General features: G+C 49.2%; 1 protein-coding gene across 2 annotated transcripts in view; it reads left to right on the top strand.

Annotated features, from left to right (window-relative positions):
* Positions 1–25,413, top strand: part of LOC143344096 (uncharacterized) — a 66,023-nt gene extending 40,610 nt beyond the window's left edge. For both annotated transcript variants that reach the window (XM_076769771.1, XM_076769772.1), the window contains exons 3-4: positions 18,552–18,704; positions 22,333–25,413. In XM_076769771.1, the coding sequence (XP_076625886.1) occupies positions 18,552–18,704; positions 22,333–23,292 (1,113 nt within the window). In that variant the 3' untranslated portion in view covers positions 23,293–25,413. The remainder of the gene's footprint in view (positions 1–18,551; positions 18,705–22,332) is intronic.
* Positions 25,414–25,634: the final 221 nt, after the last annotated feature.

A 25,634-nucleotide genomic window follows, 5' to 3' on the forward strand; every position in this document is an offset into this window, starting at 1 on the left:
CCTCGCCCCGCCACGGCTGGCTTTCCTCCGGCCAACTACTCCACCGGCTTCCCCGGCGGCTGCCGCCGTACACCGCGCGCCCCTTCGGGGCCACCCCGACGTGCGAAATTTCAAACTTCCACCGCGGCAGCGGCGCGATCGTAAAACTTGAGGTGGCTGTGGGAGCCCGACGAGCGCGACAACGATCACCGAACGCGCGCGCTCGCGCGTCCGTGGACGTGTGGGTACACGGCGCCGTCTCTCCGTATGCGCGACGGAGATCGCGCGCACCGGACCGGAGCGGATGTAAAAGGTTAGAGCGGGACCCGCCTTGGAATTGCTCGTACCGCGCTCTTTAACGTGGGCGCGTAATGCAACGATCCGTGAATCCATTGCACGGCCACCGTGGAATGGACTCCTGAATTCTTTTTCACCTTTTACCCGCTTTGCCAGTTCGTTTCCTCGACTTCCACAGCCGGCAAGTTCGCTTCGATACTTGTAATTCTAAATCTAAATACTATGACGACGGGTTTTCCGTAAGTACGGGGCACTGGAAACACTGCCCAATTTAGATGAGATCCCTAGGATCCTTCTTTGTCATTGTTGCATGTCGACGTTTAGTTATCTACTAATCGAGACCGAAGATTATCCTCACTATGTTGATACTCAATACCTAGTATTGAGTACCGTCATCAGCCTTTGTACTTTATGTTGATAGTTTCTCAGTGTACGGTCCTCTTGCTTGAATTTCAACATTAAATAATATCCCAGGTGCCTGAAATGTTGGTCCGGTTCCTCCTCCTATCAAGTGTCCAGATGAACTCGCCATCAGTTTTTGACATTCTTTTATAGTCTTATTTTTTTTAAGCAAAGTCAAATTACACTTGATAGCTAGCCTATAGGTTTAGCAATAGTCTCGTTACGCCTGTATGCTTAGGCAACTGTTTAGGAATGTATAATTTATAAACGACGAAGATACATAGATGGCGGAAAGACAGGCTCAAATAATGGTGTCAGTCTCGCTTCCTTACGCAGATACATCCCTTTGGGATCTTATTACACCTAGATCTTTAATCCTTTTATTCGCATACATTTCTGCGAGGTGTGTCATAGGACAAGTCCACCGATGCGAGTTAAGGCTGATTCCCACTACAGGTAGCGTCATCGTCGAGTATATCAAGGTAACGGCAAATATTCCGTGGTATTTACAAAAGAATATTTGCGACCAACTTGATACTGACGTTACAGCGGGAATCGGTCTTTACTTCTCGTCGCGAAAGCCGTGGGTTACCATACCGAAATCTCTTTAGCCTTCGACTCCGTCATCGACAAGTTCCCTCGGGAAAACGGGCGGAACGTCGAGAAGCCCGTCGGCGCTCAAGGTGGGCTGATCGACTGGAACGGTTTCCGAATGATCGATTCGGGCGACGGAGACTGCACACGGTGCAACGAACGCGGCCCTCGGGGTCACCCGGTATAAACGTCGCCGCTTGCGGGATCGTGGCTTCGGGCGTTTAGCAGCCCGCAATCGGCCGACTGGTGTGTTGATTCCCCGTGCCGGCGATACGGTGCCAAGCCGGGTGAGAGGCAGAGCGAGAGAGACGCGAACGGACGGAGAAAGAACGGTGGAAGAGACGCAGCCGGGCGGGAGAGAAAGAGAGAGAGTGACAGAGTGAGGAGGCGGAGGGCGTATACGCGAGAGCGACACAGAAATAGCGCGCGAGGGAGATAACAACGACCGGGCTGGGAAGGGGAAACAGAGGTTGCAGCTTGGCCCGGCGCGGCGTGGCGCAGCCTGGCTTTGCCTGGCCCGGCACAGCCTCGTGCTCGACCCTGCCTGGCCTCCGCCGCCTGTTCCTCCTCCGGCTCCGGCTCTGCTTCCTCCTCCCTCGGCAGCCGAACGCAAACGTCTGGTTAATGAGGCGCACGCACACACGCTCGCGCGCACGCGCATCGTACGTGTCCCCTCGATGCCGACGCCCTCCTCTTGCACCTCTTCGCCGCGTCGAGTCCTCCTCATCCTCCTTCTTTCCTCTCCGCCGGCCTCGAACACAATGCGCCACGTCGCGCTGCCTAGGCGTCACGGTAATGACATACTCCCACATGCACGTTATGTCCGATATCGTGCCGCCTAGCAGTAGCAGCTACGCCGCCAGCAGCGTCACCACCACCACCACTATCCTCGACATCGACACCAACACCGTCTCGCCGACCGGCAGCGGCGGTAACAGCAACAGCGCCGACGACAACGTCGTCGGCAGCAGCTGCGACCGGCTGTCCGGCCAGGAAGCCACCGTGCAAACTGCCTGATACGGCCGCGACCGTAATTGAACAGGCCGCGGAACCGTGGAGAATTATTTTTTCATGAGCGGGGCCGCTCGTGTGCGTGTCCTTGTACCGTGCGATCGATGTCGAATCCGGAATAGAGAACCGATGTCGGTTCCGCTGTCCAGCAGGCCGTGTGTCGCTACGCGCGGCACTCCCGGCCTACGGTCCGCGCGGAGATCCAAAGGGACTAATAAGATGCGTTTAATTATGAGAAAAATGCCCTATAAAAGTGGATTTACAGAGAAGTCGACTGGGTGTGTTCCTTTTTGGTAATCGTGACGACCTCTGAACGAGACGTGGAATGTACGAAAGGCAGGGTACTAACGAAGATAGGGTTATCTACGTGGTCAAGGTTCGGGTGTGAGTCAGGGGTAAATGATGAGATTATTAAGGAACTTTGGCATGTTTTGCAGTTCTTCTGAAAAGAGGATATCGCTATTGATGCGTAAGCATGATGAGACATACTCGGTATATAACAGTAAAAAGAACATCCTGGCGATTAGGTCCTGAGGTTATACAATGACCGTGGTGTTGCGGCACAAAAAATGGCAGCCAAGACCTCGATAGTATTTTCTCTTGTGAGAACTACTATTAAAGTCTTTCACGAATGTTTCGAAGGGTAGCCCGCTGCTATTTAAGTTTAAAAAGGTTTGTGCTTGGATCGGAGACCGAATGGGACTAGTATGGCATAAACCATGCATCCTCACGGACGGTCGCTTAAGCGTGGAAGTCACGTAGCTATCAGATGTCATAGGATTAATTGTTTAGAGTGGGCTTTGATGTATTGATGTAGGCCCGGTATCACTTAAAGACACAAAACATTTTCCCGACGGATCCAGACATACGTCACGAAGTGAGTAGGTTTAAATGCCTTTTGGTAAGACGACTTTGAGGAACTTAGCACAGAGGTTTACCCTATTGCGTTTGCGAAGCTAGCACACGCGTTATCTGTTCTAAAAATCTTGAACCGAACGTTAAACACCTCTAGTAGTACTAGAACTCTTCGTCTATAAAACTCATTTAAAGCTCGAGTTCTCGCTATCCAACCGTCGACAGTAAATTCTTATATTACGAGAGAGATTTCGTGGTTAGGTGTGTTGTCTACCATTGACAGCGAAGAGTCGTCGCTGAACTCACACCCGAATCGGTACGTGGCGGATCTCAAAAGCTTCGCTTCGTACATTTTACCCGCGAACGACACGCGCATAAATTGCGCGAGCCAGATAATGTTAACGCCGGTGAAAGAGGGGGGTGAGATGCATTTAAAATCCATCTGGCAGCACGTCGTTACTGGCATGCATCGATGTAAACCCGCCCCACGGTCCGCGGAGATTAATATTCCCACATGCAATCAGAGACCGTGGTACCTAGCAACAACTACAGAGCTAGCGATTACCGTATCGATGCGGCTGATTGCTCGGCGAGGATGCTGCGCCGGATCTTAGCGACTCGACCAATGTAGCCGCAGAATTTCGACCGTACCTGAAACACCGCATAGCCTCTGTCGCTTTCGGATCCCGTCGTGAAATCGGGACACCGATACCGTAATTCGAACGCTGCCGCGTCGCGACGGTTCAATTCAGGAGAACGCCGGATGAGGCTTCATGCATTTTTTAGACTCGTCCGCCTTTCTCTGTTTCGATCCTGGTTTTCATTGTTCCATCGCTACTCGTTTGCTATTGGCTACCAAACACGACTGTCACGAATTACACTACGGAGACAGGGGAAAGAAGACTCGAACCGTTTCTTTATGTCTGGCTATTAGGGGGCATAAACGTTGCGATTTATTATATGATAGTCGTACGTCGAATTACAATGATAGTCTCACGACGGTGTCGTACTCCCAATCTACACCGCGTCCTACGACAGATTATACAATAACCCCATACACTTTGCCATCATTGTTTAAACTGTCCTATCAACGATAGTTGTACAGATTATTGTACGAAATACTGTTACGTCGTCTGGAGAATAAGTGTTCTTTATCGGAGCGTGCTCAGACCTCAGCGACGGCTGACGAGGCATCTCCGCGGGGCTAAGTATAGCTAATGTAGTACCATGTTCTAGGGAAACGTGGACAGTGTCGAGTAATTTTTACTCGGTCGCGGGTCTTTGAGGGTCGACTGAAACGTCTGACATAATTCCTTCACGAGAACTTCTTTGTTACGTACGACAGTTGTGGCCTGGGGAACAAAATCTCGATGGGGATCTATAAGGTGAGGCAGTATCGGTTTATCGAGTTGGTTAATTCTTGCGGAGAAATTTGTGTCTGGGAATCACGAAATCGGGGTCCGCGAATTGAATCCGCCGTACTGTTCGAACACTTATCGATTTGGTCGGGTAAGCGGAACGAGTGCAAAAAATGCAAGAAGGGAAACGCTATCTCCGCGATGTTCAGAAAATACGGAGGAAATTCCTCCTGGGACGCCTTTCCGGCGTATCAATTTTCTCCGTCGCGCGCTTATTCCCGCGCCTCCATCAGAACAATTCCATTCAAACGCTAGCGAGCGAGCGCGCGCGCGAGAGTGTCGCTCGTTCTTTTGCCGGCTGAAAATCGCGTGCGCCCGGAAAGTGCTTTAACGCGTTCCTTTTTCTGAGACCGCGCTCGCCGCTTCCTCGAGCCGCGGTGAGAGATTAATTCCGCCCGGCTCTCGCTTCGTCTTCCTCCTTTTTCCCTTCCTTCCCACGTTCCCGCCACCCTGCCCACCCGGGCTCGCTCTCTCTCTGTTGCACGTGAGACATTCTCCCCCCCCCCTCCCCCTCCTCCTCCTCCCCTCTGGCGTGGCGAAGTCCGACGAGAGAAATCCCCGTTCATTACGTCGCGTTGATCTCGTTCGACCGAACGAGCAGCGAGCGTGTGCCGCGTGCGATCTCCGGGCCGCTCGCCTGTCGTCGTCGTCGTTGTCGTCGTTGCCCCGCGCTCGCGTTTGTAGGTTATCGTTCCAGGTATGCGCGCGTTTTTTTCCTCTCCCTCTGGCGTCGCGCGTGATCTTCCACGCTCGCCCCGCTCGAGTGTTTTCGTTCGCGCGTGAAAAATTGCCGACGGCGCGCGGGGCTTTTCTACACCCGTCGGGAGCAGCGGCTACCGTCTAACGCGCTCTTGGAAGGAACGCGTGCCGGTTCGTGGAACGACACTTGCGTCTGGTGACGCAAGAAAGAGAGGCCTGGCATGGGGAAGTCGGGAACCGGACTCCGGCGGTATTTTATTTCTGACAACGAATAACTTTTCGACGCTGTAACGCGTCGCTGTCGCGTTACCGGGTCACGCCCTTTTTTATATTTATCTGTCGTTTATATACGGTAGATTAATAATATTTGTTAACTGATATTAACTGAAAATTGACTACGCATCGAGGTAACTGGGATTCTTTTGCAAAGATACACGAGGCGTTATAAATTTTATAAGGAATCTCGTGTGAAGCTGAGGTAACTGCGACCGCGCGCGATCATCGAGCAGCAATCGGAGGGCCAAGTTTAAAGTCACGCAAAAAGCTCAAGCGGAATCCTGCGTCTGGGGCGAGCTAGCCGGGGTCTGAAAGTTCTGGAAATGGAGCTCGCAGGCGCGAGAGTGGCCGGAACAAATCGGTGGGAAGCGAGCAAAACAAAGCGTTCGGGATAAGAGCGGCGGACGAAGAACGCGCGAGGATAAACGCGATGGATCCCGAAGTGGGATGGGCCAGAGTGGAACGGATGAACGACTGGATGGATAGCGCGATGAAACCTTTGAGGAGGAAACGCGCGTATTGCCGGCCGCTGCAGCGCCTTTTACATTTTCCAGGCCGCGCGGCCATCGGGGTTTTCAAACCACGTGCAACACCCTGGGCTCGCGCTTTATGCCCGGGGTTCAAACGCAACCGTTTCCCGTCGTGTCTCTCGTATCGTTTTATCCACGATTCGATGCTAGGGCTGCACCTTTGCTCGATAAAAGTAGAGAGAGGTGTGTTGAAGACGGCCTAGCAACCATATCGTGTTGCAATGTTCGCCCTTCGAAGCAATACGGGTTCTATTCAACAGATATCCTAAAGTCGCTACCATAGAGATCCACAGAAAGCGTCATTTGTAGGTTGATACCTCATCTCGTTTCACAGGCACGTGTTAATCTAACCTTACCCATCTTTGCATACCCTACTACTTTTATCTGCATCAATACACTGACGAATCCTAGTCTTAATCCAAACACTGAGTTACAATTGCTCTAATCTAATACTTATCAATAGAAGTGTCAAATTCCTTGTCAGTATCTCATGTCTACCGTCGGGAGCCGAGATGTTTGCTTCTAGATGGAGCCCTGGGTCATACTCGTCAGAACTCCTAATGTTGCTTTTACTGATCGACATGAAGTCTTCTCTCATGCATTAATCCACCCTTCAGTTAGGAGCAATCATCTTAAATTCCTATAGTATTATTGTTATCTGAATGAGTACACTGTGAATGTTGACCCAAACTTAATCCTAACAGTGAGCTGCAACTGACCTAGTCTGGTACTAATAATAGGATTCCTCTTTCACAATCATCAACGCAGACTGTTAAGTTCTTTCGTGCTATTAGGTATCTAGAGAGGGCTGATTGCGTTAGATCGAGGCGCGCAATGGATTCCACGGAAACGGGAAAACACATTATTCAAAATACGCAACCACGTCGGAGCAAAATGAAGTCGTTTTTTGATGTCTCCTCGAACTGCCTCGGTGCAGGCTGAAATTCCTAGAATTTTGCCCAAGGATCGGAATGTATTCGCCGGGGAGTCCCGGTTGCACGTTGTTCGCGTTTGGATTAGCCTCGAAGAGGAACGGGAAGCGTCTGCGTTTTGGGTTCCAGGTGACGCGATTCCAAAGAACCATTATCACCTGGTTGCATAACATTCCATGCCTTTTAGAGCACCATAGCTATAATTTATAATTATTTCAAATAGAAATAATTCTGTCACGAGTAAATAAATAAAACGGCAGCACGGCCAGCGTCCCCGCCAACAAGGATTTCCCGGAACTCTTGCAAGGAACGAGTTTTATCGCGGTCCTAGCAGCCGGCAACCCGTTCATCATTCACGGACCTATATCTAGACGAAAAAGAGTGCACGATCGATCCGCGCAGATCCTAAATGCCCGTCTAATAATTCACGTAGTCGAAGGCGGGATCAGCCGGAATCACACTTGAGAGGGTCCAGATTACACGAGCGGCGCGCGATCGAAATAGAAGCGCGCGGGGGCGGCGGTGTCGAAGGGGTGGTGGCGTCGGTGAATTCGAAGCGACGGGGTTCGATGCGTGACACGGTAACGCAAACAGAAATCCGACACGCCAGCCAGACAGAGAGATCGGAGAGACACCGGGAGTGTAGGGGGCGGCGGGGTGGACAGGACAAACCGGGCCGGAACAGGGGTGGGCTTACGCCGTTCGTGTTGACTGTGGATCGCGCGCGGGGGTAAACCCCGTGACCCCTGACTTCCCATGTCACCGTACGAGGGTGGAAACGCGAGCTCGTCCCACAATGGAAGTCTTTTTTTACCGAGCAGGGAAATACGCGGCGGTACACGCGCGCGAGGGAGGAAAAATTTACGGAGGACAGAGGCGCGGTCAGTTTCCTAGCGCAGTGACGTTTCCTCTAGCGATAGATTCGAGTTCACCTCGCGCCCATATTGATCAAGCGTCTCGAATCATATTTGCTTTACGAACAAAGTTATACGATAGCTATAACGATGCTTGGATAACCGAAAGAAACACGGGACCGAAGCCTTACAGTTACGAAAGCATGGTTACTTTTTAGTTCCTGGAAGTTCGCTTCGTGTCGAGCTTTATGATATGTCAAGGGGTGTTCCTTTTCAGTAGTGAGGATGACAACCGTTCACTTATGCGATTGAAAATGACTCGCATGATGAGTCCACTAGAACTTGCTCCACTAGAGTTATTGATTTTACTTGTGGTATGTTTGAACCCGTCACTAGTTCGCTACTTTCAGTCTCGACCGTTCTCATCACCAAAGGGAAAACGCACGACGTCGTTGTCGACGGTTACGACAAATTTGGAAAAATTTGTCGCTGGCCAACAGGTGACCCCTTTTCCTGGGGTGAAGGTCTTTGAGATTTCGAAGAGGTTCTTTCCTCTAGCAGCTGCTTTGAACGCGACAGCGTTATATTTATAGGAAAGCGTGTTCCACCACGATTTTTCTTATACAATTCATGAGATTTGTCATCGCATCGGGGATGAAAATGGAAGTATAAGCACTCATTTGCCTCGTAGAAGGCTAAATAAAATTTTAGCGAGAAAGCGCAATATGTTTTGAAGCTGAGTTTTAGCCACAGATCATTCGCATCTTTTTGCATCCATAAATAGAACATCGATAATCTAAAATTTTTTTTTTGAACAAGAGAAGACCGTAATTATATCAAATGACTGTGATTAAAACCTAGTGAAAGGAAAAGAGAGACCCTGAATGGCTGTAATAAAAGCCTTATCGATACAACTACGAAAACACATTCACTAACTACTTTAGATACATGAGATACACGAAGAATATTATAAAAACGTTAGTATTAATATTAAACGTATAAATTGCCACACCTGTGACTTCATTCACGATACATTATCCTTCGACCCGATTAGGCATGCCCCAAAAACATAGCAAATTTACTAAGAAGGACATTGAGCACGCAAAGGATTAGAAATCTGTAAGTTTCCCTTGACGAGGTTTCGACAGTGGATCCCAGAAACTTCGTCGTAGAAGAAATCGTGGAATCCACGTTTTCTCTTTCTCAGCCGTTCCTGGTACTCGTCCAAGATCGTGAACCGTTCCTTGCCAGAATTGGTTTAAGAGTTCGCGACCTTTTCCGCTACGGGATGACCCTGCCGACTGCCGCGGATCGCTCGTTTGAGCAATCTTGTCTTTCCTCTTTGGCAAGATCGAAACCCTCCCCGCTTAATCGCCTCGAGCAACAAAATTGCGTTTGCTCTCGCGTCGATCGGAAATTAAATCCCGGGGCACCGCTCTCGCTCTTCCCTTGCCGGTACTCTAGAACCACGAGACATATTTTCTAAGCTCTATCTTAGCTATACTTCGAATTCTCTACGCTGCCAACTGTTGACCAGTTTGATTCGATTCACTAGAACTTTATAGATTTATGTCACTAACTCGAACAACCTAAGTAAAGTAGAGGGTTTGTTAAGCACTATCGATATGCCGTACTAGCAGATCCTAAACGAAAAATATTACATGTCTATGTCTTCGTACATGGACTATGGACTCGTAAATGTCCAAGCCACAAATGCCCTCTCCACGAGCGCAAAAAATAAAGCGAGTTCTAAGGTTTATCGGTGTGGGTTAAGGTTTAATATCGGTCCGAAATCAGACGGAAAACGCTACCGGGTTTTGTCAGGGTTCGGTGGCTGTTAGCCGCGGTACGCCGGTCAGCCGTCGGTGATTCCACGTTTTTTTTTCCTGCGGCCAGTCGTTCAGCTCGGCCGCGGCTCTATCGTGTACTTTTTAGCGCTGATCTTTACGGGATAGCCGGCAGTCTTCGTCTCGTTCCCCTCCTCCAGAGGCTGACTGCACGCGCTACCTCTTTCTTCGTTCCCGTTCTTCCCGCCTGGTGCTCTATCTCGCCTTTTCCTCTCTCTCTCTCTCGTCCTCGTCTGGTATAATGCGCGCCGGCGGTAAGCCGGCTGGCAGCTGCCTTCCGTGCAACCAACAAGCCTGGTCTGGCCCGCTCCACGGCTCTCCATGCGTGGAATCTCCGGAGATTCCTCTTCCCCCTGCTCCTACTCCTCAATCTCACCCTTACTCTTCCCACCGTTGACTCCAACACCGCGCGATCGGCTGGGTACCTCCTCGTCCCACGCGTTTCTTCCCTCTCTGTCGCTCGCGGGTCCCACCGTATCTCTGCCGGCTTCCAGTTTGACGCAGACGCCGTCTCCGTCGGTCTCATTGGCCGCGCGTATGCGTCCGTCCTTCTCTTCCCCCTGTGGGCTCTCTCGGGCACCGCAGGCGACTTCGACCCGCCACGAGGGAACGGGACACCCGGTACGGGCGGAAGAGCGAGAGGGACGCTTAGCTCGGGAGAGGGAGTCAGAGGATGCCGAAGTTTTGTCCGGATCGTGGACGGGACAAGTGTTGTCCGAATCCCGTCCCGCTCCGGGCTCAGGGGTCCCGTTCGAAGCCGTGGCTGAGGGAAGACTTGCAAGGCTTCGAGTCAGATATGAATCTTTGTGCCCGGAGGGCGGCCCGCGCTCGACGGTTAACTGCAGGGGGGCATCCATCCTCGAGCGAGGGAGGGTGAGAGACGGCGACGACGACGGAGGAGCCTGCGTAATAATTTATTCGGTTTAGTTTCGCTGTCGGGTCTCTTCGACGGCGGATCAGGCTCCCTTCTTGGAGCGTGCGTGTGCGACGCGGTGTCGGTGTCCGTGGTTCGCCAAGGACGAACACACTGTAAATACACTGCTGCCGTTACGTCGCCCGGTACTGATCACGCACGTGGGGGACACCAAGCTCAGGCTTTTCTGTCTGCCCCGTGGACCTTTCTGCCTTGAGTTTCTGTCGACGACGTTGCATCATGTCGCCCATAGGCGACACTCCACGTCGCGCGTTCTTATAGAAGTTTGGAGAATAGTATAATTGACGTTATTCAATCGGAAACGAGCATTCGATAATTCGATACACTTCTCTTCTTACGTTTAGGGGAATTCTTGCGTGTTGTAATCCGGTACTCGTAAGTTTTTGAGCCAATGCGCTGCAGGTGATTATTGTAGCCGATTGCGTAACACCGATTCCTGGACTTGTCTAGACAGACTTCACGCCAGCAACTTATCTTGAATTCGTACGAATAGAAACCTCGAAGAGTTGGCAAATTCTTTGTTTTGTAGCCACGTAGTCTTTAGCACACTTTGGGTATTTGTTTTTGGCGATTGGGTAATACTGACTTCGGGACCGGGCGTGTTGGTGTCTGTGCCTTTAATTTATTCTGAATATGTATGAGTAGAAACTTCAAAGAAATGATAAATCCTTCGTTGTTTGGTCTAGTAGTTCAAAGCCTCCGACTCCATCACATTCTAGGCAATTATTATGGGTGGGTTGGGTAATATTTAATCCAGGACTAGTCAAGTTAGTATCTGGTAACGTTATTTTCTACGTACTACACGGTCCACAATACAAGTTCCAAGACTAAACATCTGGAAATGACGTAACTCAGCGTTCACAGATTGGACTAAACCTCTTTCTACAAAAATGAGCAGTCACTAGGAACGAAGTCTCTGAAAATGTTCGGCATCGACACCCATTTTTGAATCGGACCGATCGAGGGCGATCCGTCCCAAGAACGTACGCCGGCCGGTTGTTGAAATCCTCGGCGGCTGTAAATCTCGAAATCAATCCGTAGCGGGAGTAGAAGTGCCGTAAAACGTCCGACGCGTCGATAATGAACGCGGACAGGCCGGAATACGTTCATGTGGTATCTTGATACCGGCGCGGACGTAGGGCGGGGCAGTCCGGTGTAGTGGGAGTAGCTGGAGGTTCCGGTTTTCCGGGATCGGCGTTGCAGACATGCCGGACGCGGCTTTTCGGATGATTGGCTGGCCAGTACAGCCGACACGATCGGTTTCCGGTCACGGGACGTTGGATTCCAGGTCGCTGCCTTGCCTGCCGCGAGTAGAGCGAACGGTCCTTTATCGATTCGCGCCTAGTCGTTAGCGATCTGAGAATTACTAGGGTTCGAGCGATGGATAACAGGAGTGGAGACGGGGACAGAGTCACTTAGGGTCACTGATGGGGGGAAAAACGAGACACGCGGCTCCTGCAGAGGGTTCCGCGTCGTCCGGGGTTTCCTAAGTACCCGGCGTGAGGAGGTGTCGACCACGATAGCCTTGCTCTCGATAAAACCATGCGATTTGCAGCTCGAATGAACGCGACGCGCAAAAAATCCATGGGAACCGACGGTAAATTCGACCCTGGCGCGAGCGTCTCTTTTTATCGTGTTTTCTTAGCGTGGTCTGCGAGAGGACGGATCGTGTACCACGGGTTGGACGACAGAAAAGAATTCCAACTTCTTTTTTTGTTTCGAGCGACGAGGTAAAATGTTAAGTAATGCCGTAAGTAACGGAAAGAAAGAGAGAGAGAGGGATCGCGTACGAGAGAGCGGGAGACGGAAAGAGAGAGCGGCGAAGTATGTCGAGTATCTAGCGTCTCAGGGATCGATAATCGGACGGAAAGGTAACGAAGCGCGTTCAGCTATAAATAAAACAAGAGTTACTCGTGAGACGGACTCTCGAAAAATGCTGGAAACCTGCACCGAATTAGCACCAGATGTCGAAAAGACGCTGGAACGATCGCCTGGGAGAATTCGGGTCGTCTCGAGGTTTTTGATCGAGTTACGGTGTAATTCTTAGTGAGCATTTGATAGCCGAATAGGTCAGTGGAGAATAACAATTTATCGATCGATGAGACCGATGACTCAGGCTACGTTCAAAGAACAATGGTTACGTTAATTCCTTCTTGGTATTTCCTAGAAACACTCTTAAAGACATCTATCCGGTATGGTTTTCAAATCGGGTCTTGAACCCGAGGTGTTTTTTACTAAAAATCATCTGATTAACGAAGAAAGCAATCTCACGAATAACGCGGAGAGCCTTTCCTCGTAACGGGGCCGGTTTACGAGAAAATTCCTACTTGTAGTTCCAGCGGTTTGCGGACGTTCTCGCGTCCGAGGGGTCCGTAAGTGCCTCGAGCCTGGAGGAAAGTCGATACTTCGGACTTCCCCCCCCCCCCCCTTCTCCCGATCAGTGCGTAAAAGAAACATCGCCGCGCGAAATAAGATCGTCGAGTACGAGCTGGTCGAAAAAATCGGTAAACGAGTTCTCCTCCGGCAGTCGAAAAGGCAGTCTTTCACGAGCGACGTTAACGGATGCTTTCAACCGACGATCGTCTTGCTGAATTTCCGGGAAAGAATCTGGGAGTTATCGGCGGCAGACGTCGGTGGATTCCGAGGCAAGATCAACAAATATCGGCGGCTGCCGGGGTGGGTGGGGTGGAGGTTCGTCAAATAAACGAGAACGTGAAAGGAGGATCCGCGGCTGAGAGACTCTTTGTTCCGTCACCGAAACCCAAACACTTTTTATGTCTGCGACGAGTATGACCTCGGTGTTCCTGCTATCGTCTCTCTTCCCTCTGCCGACTCGCGGCCACCTCCTCTGTTTACAACCGTGTCAGTCTTTCTCTCTTTCCCTGTGCGTCACCTACATCCGTTTCTCTCGCACACTGTTCGTTTCTCCCTCGCGTTCGGCTTCTCTGTCTCTCCCTACCGGCATCCCGCAGCACTCAACAGGGGCCGGGTCATTTATCTAAATGGCTACTGGGTGGCCCGGCTCTCGCAGTGTCCTGTCCCAACAAACCAAAACTAACCCAATCACACGGGGCTGCGAGCGGCCGTCGACCAGAAGAAAGGAGCCCCGAAAAACAAACGTTGATAGCCGGACCCCGAATAGATTGAGGTGTACGCGTTCCGATGCGCGGCGCGTAGGTCCCGAGTCGGCGAAACCAGTTCCGAGTACTCCGCGGGCTCGTTCCTGGCCGCCTAGTTGTCGTTCCTTCGCGTAATGGAAGTAATCCGACCTCGTTGAGAATATTTAACGGCTGGCCGCAATGATACCGTGCCACTTTCGCGACGCTTCCTAGTATCGTTGTTATGCAATGACACGCCGCCACCTCGGGACTGTTTCAATGACTGCGAGCCGTTAGATCCCGTCTCGCGTCGGCCAGAAACCCCGTCCACGTCCGCGTGCCAGGACAGCCCGCGACGCGTCCCGACGACGCGACTATTTTCAGACCGTTTCCCGATTTTTGACGTCAGCGACCGCCCCGTTGCGTCACCGAGGAGTAGGCGAGCTTGGCATGCGATCGTGCAACGGCTGCTTTGAGTTTTGCACCAGGCCTTGTCGTTCGGTATCTTCAAAACCGAGACATTTTCAAGCTCGGTTTGCAACAAAATTAGCCAACGTCTTGATACAAACATCAGGATCTTCGAGTTCTCCATATTCACAGGATTAAATGTTAACGCAAAATCACTGAACACTTCATTGTAAATCACTTGTTATAAACGAGTTTACACTTCGACGTTCGATGCAGGAAGTAGCGGGATACGTTTAACGTAATATTCCCAAACTCGTACGAAGAAACACACATATTTACACTTTCACGTGAGTGAAAAGGTATTCCATACGTAGATCAGAGGTGTCGCGATTGCCACTTAATTTGACCGTGTTCCAACAGATTCCTTTAGATACAGCACTAATTCCTCGCTTAAATAGTTCACTGCTACGCATTTTTCGTGACCAATCTCATCAGTTCCCTTTAGAATCCTCATTAGAGCAGACGCAATAAGAACAGCTGCTAGAGAACTACCAGCGTCGCACGTCGCCAGTCGTAGCAGGCATCGATACATGCACATGCACATGTACGAGCTGAGAAGGCACTTGACGCCAGTGCACCGCGTTACGCAACTCAAAGTTACCGAAAAGGCGGCGCGGTTACGATACTCGGCGCTAACTTTCTTGCTGCTGCTTCGTTAACCCTAGTAGGTCTTCCGACCTCTCGTCTGATCCCACACATTTTTAGATTACTCGCAGTTTGTTCTCTACCACTATTGACAATTTGCTTAACTTTAATTATTCGTCCCTTAAAAACTGTCTAGTATTTACACCTAATATTTTACATACATCAGAAGGAATCAAAGGTACATTAAAATGAAAGGTCTCTTGCAAGTAACCCTTGCCCAACACTGTGGCATTTACAATCGATGAGAGTTGTTTAAAATTTTTGTTATAGACCTACGTAATTCTAGTCTGATCAAATTTCAATTCGTGGTGGTCACGATACGAAGAATCGAAGCGAACCACCCAGTACGTGATTCCTCTGACGCCCTCCCACGCGGTTCACGCGCGCCTCGGCGCTCGTGGAACGGCAACTCCCTCGTGAATTTTTTTAATCCGATTCGCCGGCGCGTTTGCGTGGCTGCCGTGTTGTTTTCCACCGCCGTTCCCTCCCTCTCTAACCCCCGTCCGTCTCCGCGACCCGGTCGTTCGTTTAAAATGCAAACTCGCGGTCCGCGGGGTTTTAAAACACCCGCTATACCCGGATTTTGTTGCGCCGCAAACTTGGCCCGTCCCGTGCCTCATACGGATTTATGGCACCGCTGACGTGCTTCTATTCCGGAGCTCATCGCCGGAGATTTTCCGGCGCGCCTCTCCTTCCTCCCTTGCCTCTTCACCCCCGCTTTCGACCCGGCTTTTCCAAAACCGTATTGGAACGGAATTATGAGGAAAGAGAAAGAACGTTCGACTATGTGCTACGTTCTTTTTGTTTCGCCCCCGTTGGGGCATGTAAAAATTTCCGACAGGAGCTTGCCGGATGGATACGACCGGGCAATTTCTCTTAATTTTTCTCGTGATTTCGCGGGACGACCTGTCAATTTTTTTCATGTTTATTCGAGGTTTTTCAGACACCGGACGAACTACAACTCAGAATAATATCCGACGGAAGCTCGTCGGATCGATTCGAACGGGTGATTTCTCTTACTTTCCTCGAAATTTTAGTCTGACGGGATTAGTCGAATTCGGGGAAGTCGCTGACCTAATTTAGGCAGAGCCGTTTGCTCTTTTGTGGGCGAATTCTGTATCAAAAAACGTATTTCCGTTCCAATTCCATCTCTCGTTGCATTATGCAATTCCAGGGATCATCTGAATCCTGTGTCATCGAACCTGTTCCATATTCCAAAATACAATTTCGGAGCAGTCTTGTCTGGCGTCACTTGCGACAGAGAAAAATGGCTTTGAGTGAATTAAGTTTTGATCCGACTATGGACGAAACCGATCTCCCTTCGCGATATCGTAAAAGCTGGGTCCTCGAGAGCGTTTAGCACCGACGCACGTGACGTTCTATGGGGCACTCGTTCACTTTTCTGCCCGCAATAATATTCTTTGATACGACTCTTCGTTATCTCCGACTCCTTTGGGGGCAGTCGGATCCTCGAGGGGTTTGGGATCTTTTGGTCAAGCTCTCCATCTTTTGTAGTCGTTCGTGAAAACATCCTGGGATTCCGCCAGTTCGTTTAATCTATTTACGGAGTAAAAGTCGCCGCGTCAAGTATGAATATTTATCGCGGCTTGGTCGTTCGAAACGGAGCACCGAGTGTGCGAGGGGTCGAGGAAAAGGTGGCCGCCTCGAGCAAACGAACCGCGCCGACCGCACGCGCCTTGTCCGGGATTCCGCGTCCCATTTGTCGACAGGCCGTTCCAAGCGAAAGGTGGCCCAGCTTGTGGAAGAATTCTCGTATGTCATCCCCGGTATCGATCCTTATTCGGCACAGCGGGCTGGATGGCCAGTGATCATTACGGATCTCCAGTTTCACGCGCTTAAACTCAGACCCGAGAGGTTATGAGATCGATCATTGGGGTCAGACTTTTAACGATAGAGGATTTACCAAGCTTTGGTTCTTTGTATTCATAAATACTTTTACGAAAATTGGTTCAGTATTTTGTTATAATATTGGACACTAGCCGGAGTTCTGCACTGTACGCTTGTAGCGCAAGGATGACCATCCAAAATAATCGAGCTCGAGTCGGACTCTGCTACCGATCATCATTGAGTCTCATCAAGCAGAAAATGAAGAGTGACTGTAGTACTATGACCGTAGTCGCATCGGAGCCAAACACGAAAACTAGTTTAAGATGCTTATTGTCGCAGGACGGAGCCTTAAAGTGGTATATATGTTCAGACTTGGCGTGGGTATAGATAGATCTCGTCCCGTACAGCTATGCGGTCAGACTATATGCTCGTTATATGTCAATACGCATTGCGTGATACAGCCATCCGTAGGCGACAGAATGCCGGGCTCATGCTTGGGCGTATTCAACCGTGAAACGCACCCCAACGCGTTTACGTAAGCGTACGGGAAGACACACACACCCTCAAGTAGGTTAATCTCCACCTGTTTCGATCGAACCGGTTATCTCGAGGGGTGGATGTCGCCTGACCCCGGAACTCCCAGAACGTTGACGATTATCTCGCGTTCGAGAGATCGTTTCGATCGTTACTTTTAATTCGGTTTGTTTCAATTTGTCGAAGGCGGAATAAGATTACACCCCCCTAATTGGCGGTATAATTTTAGGGTATATATCAGTATATCGTAATAAATTCACTCAGTTCTTATAATACATTCCTAGTTTACAAATTTATTGACGATAGTCATTGAAAATTCCCCTGATACTTTGGTATTCATAAAATCATCGGTTTCCGTTCGTCGACGATACACACGGTCGATATCGTCACCTCCATTGTGTCTAATTACGGGACGTGGTCGTTTGATCGGGTCGTATTATCTTAAGGCGGTGGTCACCTAGATATCGGCATTGTTATCCTGCCTGACCGCAGCCACTTAACCGAGTTGTAAGCCCCCACGAGTTCAACTTTACCCTTCAACAGGTGTTCAGGGAAAGACAATAATGTCGCGCATGCGCTCGCAACTTCTTAAGGTCGCAAAGTTCGTCCGAACAATCTGACCGCGGCCATGCCTACGGACCGTGACGGCATTCGCGCCGGAGTTAATTGAGTTTCCCGGGAAGTTGGAATTTTTTTTATCGAGACGAACTGCCGTGACGAGAACGTACACGGCGTGGGGTTTGCGAAAATGGCTGTGAAGCAACGTCGTAGTTCTCTTTACGCAATAGATCGTCGGGGAAATACGAATTCGATTCTGTGCCACGTAACTTGACACACGGTGCTTATTAAAAACTAAATATATTTTTACTCTGACATGGTTAAAATCGTTTGAATTTTTGGCTTTTCAGTAAGATACACTGCTTGAAAATGTGGCATTTCCATCTGTTGAGTTTTTTAAATTTGTTTGATCCAGTAACGCTTGCGGGTAAAAATGGTCGCGGGAAGTTTGAAACAGGATTGGTATCTAACTTCACAGAAGTCTACGTTACCGATAGAAGATAAAGATTTTAAGTTTTCTGACTTACCGACACTGCCCTTCACAAGCGACTGATGGTAACAGAATTGGCAACATCTGATGCAAGGGTAGAATCCTTCTTGACTCCCGGGGTAGTTTCATGCAGTCATCTAGGTGGCACTGTTGAAATTTTGATTAGTGACAAATAAAAGCAGTTAAAAGAGACACGATATATCCTAATTCTTTTCTCCTGTATTTAACTTGAATGCTAAAGGTCCGAATTCAATTTTAAATCGCATTTTATGTTGATTTCAGGCATTAAATGGCGCTGAGGGGACCGTTCCACCCGGAAGAGTGTACAAGAAAGTTGCGATTGTGGAGAACTTTTTCGACATTATTCATGCTGTTCATGTCGACCTTGAGGGTCGTCCGGGAAAGCATGCTGGTCAGAAGAGGACGTATAGGACGGTAAGTTCTTATACCCGTTATCATTTTCTTTTTCTATACGATACACCGAATACCAGGCTTTTCGAGCTCACACTCGTGACACATTTGTAAATGTTATGCCATTTGTCCTTAAAATTGGTTGAAGGGCAATTCCTTGTGCGAGTAACAAGTTCATTCATGGTTAAGGAAATATAACTTACCTGGGAAGACCACTATGTCATATTTTGTAGGATAGTGTATAAACTTATACAGCATTAACACAGCACCAACTAGTACATACACATACTGTCCACAATCACAAATTCACAAATACTGAGCAGTAAGTGTCACTTCACCAACTGTTTATCACAATCACTTTGGTTTTGATCTATCGATTGAGCGCTTGGGGGCTATTTCAGTGCATTTAGTGCACCAAAATTGCTGTAAAGGTGTGTTTAATTTTCCTGATAAGCGTTGTCCATGATTCGTGTTACTCGTTGCTCAGCTACCACTATAAGTACACTATACCTGTAAAGAAATTCTCTGGCCAAAACTGAGTTTTGACCAGACATCAACCACTCGCTCTTTCGCACCCTGCACCGAACAAGTCAGTACAGAGCCCCAGGGGCCCCACGTGGAGGTGAGCTGAGTGGATTTGACCAGAGTGGGCCAGCCACCTTCGCTGAAATTCTCTGCACCAGGCTACTATCGAGATAATAGCCCAGATATAGGAGAACATCAGCTCGATTGGAGTTTTCGACCCGACCAAAGTCAGGAAGTCCCACTCCAGCCTCATGCCCCCTTGTTATAGCGTAGTCTTCGGAACTTCTCCTCCGTCCCTTGTTCCTGTTCTTGATTTGGCAACTTAGGGGTTTCCATCTATGGAGATGCAAGCTCCCACAAAGCTTAACATTGGGGGTGAGATGCGATTCGAGAAATGCCTTCTTAAGCAGTCAGATGATTTCGTTTCAACTCTTGGGACGTCAGTTCGTCTCAAGGGCAAAGGCATATCGTGACTTGGTATCGCAGCATTCCAGCTTCCGACGCTCCCATACGCCGGCATCAATAACGCATCCTCCAAAAAACAATGGTTCCAGAACGTATCTAGTGTCATCCGAATTCAATTGAACGGGCTCCCCAGGGAAGATATATCGGCGCATCGATGACCCCGAATTCGTTTGGTGTCGTCAGCACGCCGAATTCTTGCATGGCCAGCTGCGACACATGATATTTACCGTTCCCGGGGGAAGGCATTGAGGCATTCAAGCGTCGAACACTCGATACCACACGTCATCTCACGTGTTCCGCCGCGCGTTGGCGTAAAGCTCTCTCCGGGGTATCATATCTGTTCTCCGACGCCCTCCGCCCCTCGCGGCCCGATCGGTTTCGCCTTCTTTCTCCGCTTGTCCGTTCCTCTTTCTCCCGTTCGCAACCCCGCCGACCTTCCTGCTCCCCGTCACCCGCCACGCTCTTCCGCCAACCGCCCCCACCCAAACCGCGTCGTCCTCTTCCTCTCTCAACCGACGCGATCTGCTTGTGATTCAAAACTTCAGGACACTTGTTGCATTGCCTGCTTACTCGTGCGCTCGCACACACGCGCACGAGGCGGCGCGCACACGCACGCACGCGTACAGTCGGGCGCTCGCGCGACCGTGAAACTGTTTTACGTTTAAGTCGACGTTACAAGGCGCGATTCATCGGTTCGCGGGAGCAACCCACCCTCCTCGCCGCGCTGCACGAAACGTTGCGCAATGGGGATTTGTTGTATAACGTATTGGTACCCAAAGTTATCACACGACGGGTAGTTTTCAAGGAGATGAAACTTTACCCTCGCTTCGCTCGATACAGTAACTCCAGCACTGTTAAGACTCTTTATATCTGGTCTGTTTTCCGGCCAGTCAGAGCCTCGTCTTTAGGAGGACATTTTCTGAGACTTGGACTTTGTTTCTTCAGCTGAGGAGCAAGCTCATATCGTATAAAAGTTGGGGATCTTGAGAAGTCACATTATTGTAGCTTAGAGAAGTTTCGTTTGTGCTACTGACTTCGTTGTATTCCACTGATTGGATAACGTTGGTATTCTCTGAATGTGAGATCTTACCTAAACCATCAACTGGACGAACTCTTCTTTGCGCTTTCGACAACGCTTGCATTAGTGACGGCTTTGTAAAATTTTGGTTGTTGGTGTGAATGGAGATTTGACATGTTTAGGGCGACCGGGTGCGTGAAGTCTTCGTGAAGTTTAGGGTGTAGGGTAGCGCAAGGCGCTCGTGAAATGTGAGGGTTGCGTCGCACACAAGAGGGTGCCGAGTTGCGGTTAATTGATACTTTGGTTCTTGGGGTATCAGTTTCCTAAAGCGGGAAGGTAATAGAAAACTTTAGACCCCACCGCAACGATTCCAACTGGGTCGATGAACTGATTGACGTTGCTTACTGTACAAATAGATTGCGTTGCTTATACAGAGTGTTAACAAAAATGGGGAACCTCTGTTTTCGATCAGTTTCGCGTGGTATTGAATGGAAATGGTACATCTTTTTAGCGTTTATTATCGTCCAGAATATCAACGTTTCTCAATCAGAGAATCTCGAACCTCCGTCAAACTCGGGAACAAGAATGTCGTTCGCGGCTCGTACAAGTTTTGCCACTATGTCACGTTGATCCAAAAGCCATTATCTCAGTTTCTTACCTACAGCTCTTTTCTTCGTCTCGCAGGCAAGCCTCAAGTAAATCTTATCAAATTACCTCACCGTACCTTGCAGCTATACACACGCACACACATACACGCAAACGGTGACGTGTATATACACATATACCTACATCAACCTTTGCCTTTCTCGGCTAGGAGGCTCCCATCCCTGATTAAGTTATGCCGCTCCTCCACCTCCTTAGAGAGAAACGTTTCCTATTAAGAGGCAGAGAACATCCCTCCGGCTAAATACCTTCTCGCAAAGACATCAAAGTTCCGTTACTGCTCATGAATTTTCCCCAGTGGGCGTTCCGCGTGAAACGGCTCCACGTGACGCTGACGTTTGACAGAGGAAGAAAAGGGGTCACTCATGCTGTTTGCTACGAGTCTCGCACCCCGAGCTTCCTAATCCTTCCAGAAAGAACTCCTCGATCGTCGAGACTCGGCAGTCATTTCTATTAATGTGGGAATCGTGATTTGGGTCAAATTGGGAATTCCCGGGCATATGGAAAATGTTTGAAAAGATTTTGGCTTGGCTCGATAGTCATCAACGGAACAATCGTAATGTTGCGGACTGGGTTAAGTTAGATTAGGTCCAATGGGAATTCTAGGGGATATTGAAAATGTTCAGAAATATTTTGCCTGAGATTGTTTAAGCCCGTTAGGAGTCAGATTTTAATTTTCAGCTAACTAAAAAGCTAACTTTTTATAACTTGGTCTCAAATTACTCTATTATACTTTAGATAGATAACAACTACATACAGCGACTATAGACTGGGGTAACAGATAATTTCTGGGCAGTTTGAAGGATTTTGATGTTTCTAGAGCCCCAGAAAAATGGGCCGAAAAAATACATTGGATATAAGGTGTACTCGTGGTAGTAGCGAGCGAATAGATATTCAACGAGGGTAGGGAAAATCATCGAAACAAAGAACGGACTGGTAAACGAATTGTTATTCTAACGAGTGGATCATGTTTTGTTCCAGATCACGGAAACGTACGCCTTTCTCCCACGCGAGGCGGTAACGCGATTTCTGTTGGGGTGCACGGAATGCCAACGACGCCCGCGGACCCCGAGCCCGACGAATTTATCCACCCAGGCGCAGTCTACGTCGACGACGCCGATAACGACGACGACGACGACGCTGCTGAGCCCCAACCCGGGCGCCGCCCTCACGACGACGTCGACGACGTCGGTGCAAAGTAGTTCTAAGCCGCGCGAGGGACATCAAACCGGTGACAGCAAGGGTCTGTACAGCTACAGGCATCAAAAGCATCACAAGGGGAGCGTCGTCTCGATAGACAAAACCGATAAGGAGAAGGAGGAGAAGTACAATCCCTTGAGTATCACGAATCTGCTGAAGAAGGAGCCCGTAGCGGGGAGTTTTTTACCGAGCACGGAAACTCTGCCGGAGTCCAGGCGAACCCCGGAGTCCGATCGAGCGAGCTCGAGAAGTTCGGCATCGTCGAAGAGGAAAAGGATGTTGCCAGAGGGCCGTACGCCATCCCCTCAACCCAGCCAGCCGTTGCCAAGGCCGTGGAGCCCTGGACTCGATCCCAAGAACACGCCCATAGACTATAGTCTTCCCATCACTACTTCGTACCTGAAGCACCAGCAGAGGCTACTGCAGGCGGAGAAAAACAAGGCTGCCGCGCTCAAGGAGTCCGAACTCGAGCAGAAGATCACCATCCTGCCCGCGGACGACATCGACGCCGTCGAGAGGGACAGATATTCGCCAGCTACCGGCCTGATCGACACCAATCTCAATCTACTGGCCACCATTCAGCACCTGCACTGCCAAGTGATGCTGGCCCTCACGGAGAGGCTGAGACCGTCCATGACGATCCCAAGCCCCCTCGTTCTGCCTTCCATGACCAACGTATTGTCGAACGGTATACTGATGGGTTCGGAGGTGTCTGTGCAGACCGGCGAACACCACACGTGAAAGAAGAACGTTTCTCTGCTAGGAGGACCAAAAGATTGTTGACTCCTGTTTTGAAAATGTGCGTCTGCTTTTTGTGGGACTCGTTGAATCGAGCGGAGTAGACGTACCGATGGGCACCGGTGCTCGAAATCTGTTGCTCGCAACGGATCGGACGTGATTTCTACTGTTTATCCGGTTAAATTTTGCGACGACGGATCACCGGAATTATTTAAACCGTTTGTACGTTTAATTTTTGATATTTAATAAATTATTCCTCCCCCGAACTATCCTTGGAGCTAGCTGTTCGAGTCTACCGGAGGATGATGAAATTCGACTGCAGACTCGACTACAAAACTCGTCCACGGTCTTGGAAGGCAACGCTAACGCGGCCAATATCCGATCCGAGCTGCCATTCGAATTATCGGGTAACGCGATCATCTATTAAACCGGATAAGATCAATTACTTCAGCGGCGTCCTGGCGTCAACGTCAGTTAACCGGCCACGTCGGATCGGATCGTTCCGCGCTCCCGATATAGACGGCGAAACGAGACGAATTATTCGTGAGTCTGTCAAAATATGGGTCGCCCGTCGCACGTCACCGATTTCCAGAGAGGAGCCATCGCGACCGCAAACCGAGCACCGGTCCTCGAAACGCGAACGTTCGATATTTAGAGATTCGGTCGCGAGGCGGTCTCCGAAACGGGCGGCGAGTTTGACAGAGGCGATTGTTGCGCCAGGACAGCTTCTGAATATTTAACGATCGGATAAGATCGTAGCTCGCCCTTCATTGACAGACCAGTCAGAGAATTTTTATTTTTCCAAACGACGACGCGATACCCAGGGAACAAATAATTTTCGGAACTATGTTTAGAAAAATAGTTCATCAAGGTTAACAAGATCCTCGACTGAAGCACTAACTTAAGAACGTCATCTTTTATTGTTAAAAAAAACTGAGACTAGGATTGCATAAATCGAGGAGCCTTGTTCAGCTCGTTGAACCGTAGTCCCCGCTTTTAAGGTAGAATTTTTACCCCGGATTCAAGGACCAAAATAATCTGTTTTTGATTTTGTTCCGCGAAAGTAGATACTATTGTACCGAATGACCACGATACCCGTTTTCAAGTAACAATTTTTACCCCCGATTCGGCCTAAGTTTCAGAGAAAAGTTACCACCTAGCCCGCTTTCAAGTGAATTTCGTGGTTTCAATTTTTTCTTGAAAACGGTGACCACTGTAACGAATGGGGCTGGCCGACTTATTTCTTCCGAATACGCAGGAATACTCGCTTTCGAGCGACGGAATCGTTCTCGGTTGTAGACGAGAATCGCAACTCGCCCCGCTTTCAAGCGAACTGGTCCTGGATTTTCTTGTTCGAGAGCGGGAATTACCGTACTTTACGAAACTTCCCGGAACTTTGTTACTTCTGCGTCGCGATCGCTGTGCGCACAATTACGCTTAACCCTGACTGCGGAATTGATTTTTTACTTCGATACGACGATACCGGTTTTGCGAGTAGTACGTTATCGTTCGACGACGAACAGCGTTTCCAAATAAGCGGGACCTCGTTTAATACGAATGTTATTATACCAAAGGCATCGCGAGGGGGTAAAACTCTCGCGACGACCATATCCTCGAAACCTGACCGAATTGTTTTGTCGATGTTCGAGCTATCGTCGTGAACGGGGGTGGGTCACGTGGCCGTGATCATCTCGTGGAACTCGTTCGACGCTAAACTTTTTCGTATTTGACCGTGTAGTATAGCCTTGTGTATGATATTAAGCCTAGAGGTAGTTTTTCGTGTATCATATAGCATGTCGTTAGCCGGTGAACCTCGAGGACAACAAGGTACATAGTAGGCCTTAAGGGTGTGATCACACGGACGTGTTTGTACTACTAGAAGTTTGATAATCGTTGTGAAAGTAGCCGCAGATGTTGAATACGCTCGAGAGTGTATCGAATAGCACCAAACCCTATTATTTTGTACATAAATCGTTGTAACATAGCGCAATTAGTTGTTAAGGGTAAAACGCGCGACTATATTATTACGAATAATATTGCTATTATTATTATGATTACTGTGACAGTTATCCTTATAACTATTATTAATTATTATTTTATTATATTAAAATTGCACACGAACCAGATGGGAAAATATATGAGATCACAAAATCTGAACAATTTCTCTTTCGCTTTTCTACCCCTACTTTCACGGTTAGTTATTGATTTTTGGACTAGTATAGTCTACTGAGTTGGGAGCCTCCATATAATGAAAAGTTTTAATATTATCGTTGAGAAATCGTGCTAGGAATATATGCGACAATCACTGTTGTACAGTTTTCTATTATTTTTTTAACTCTCGTGTC

Source organism: Colletes latitarsis, chromosome 7 (assembly GCF_051014445.1).
Source record: "Colletes latitarsis isolate SP2378_abdomen chromosome 7, iyColLati1, whole genome shotgun sequence".
NCBI lineage: Eukaryota > Metazoa > Arthropoda > Insecta > Hymenoptera > Colletidae > Colletes > Colletes latitarsis.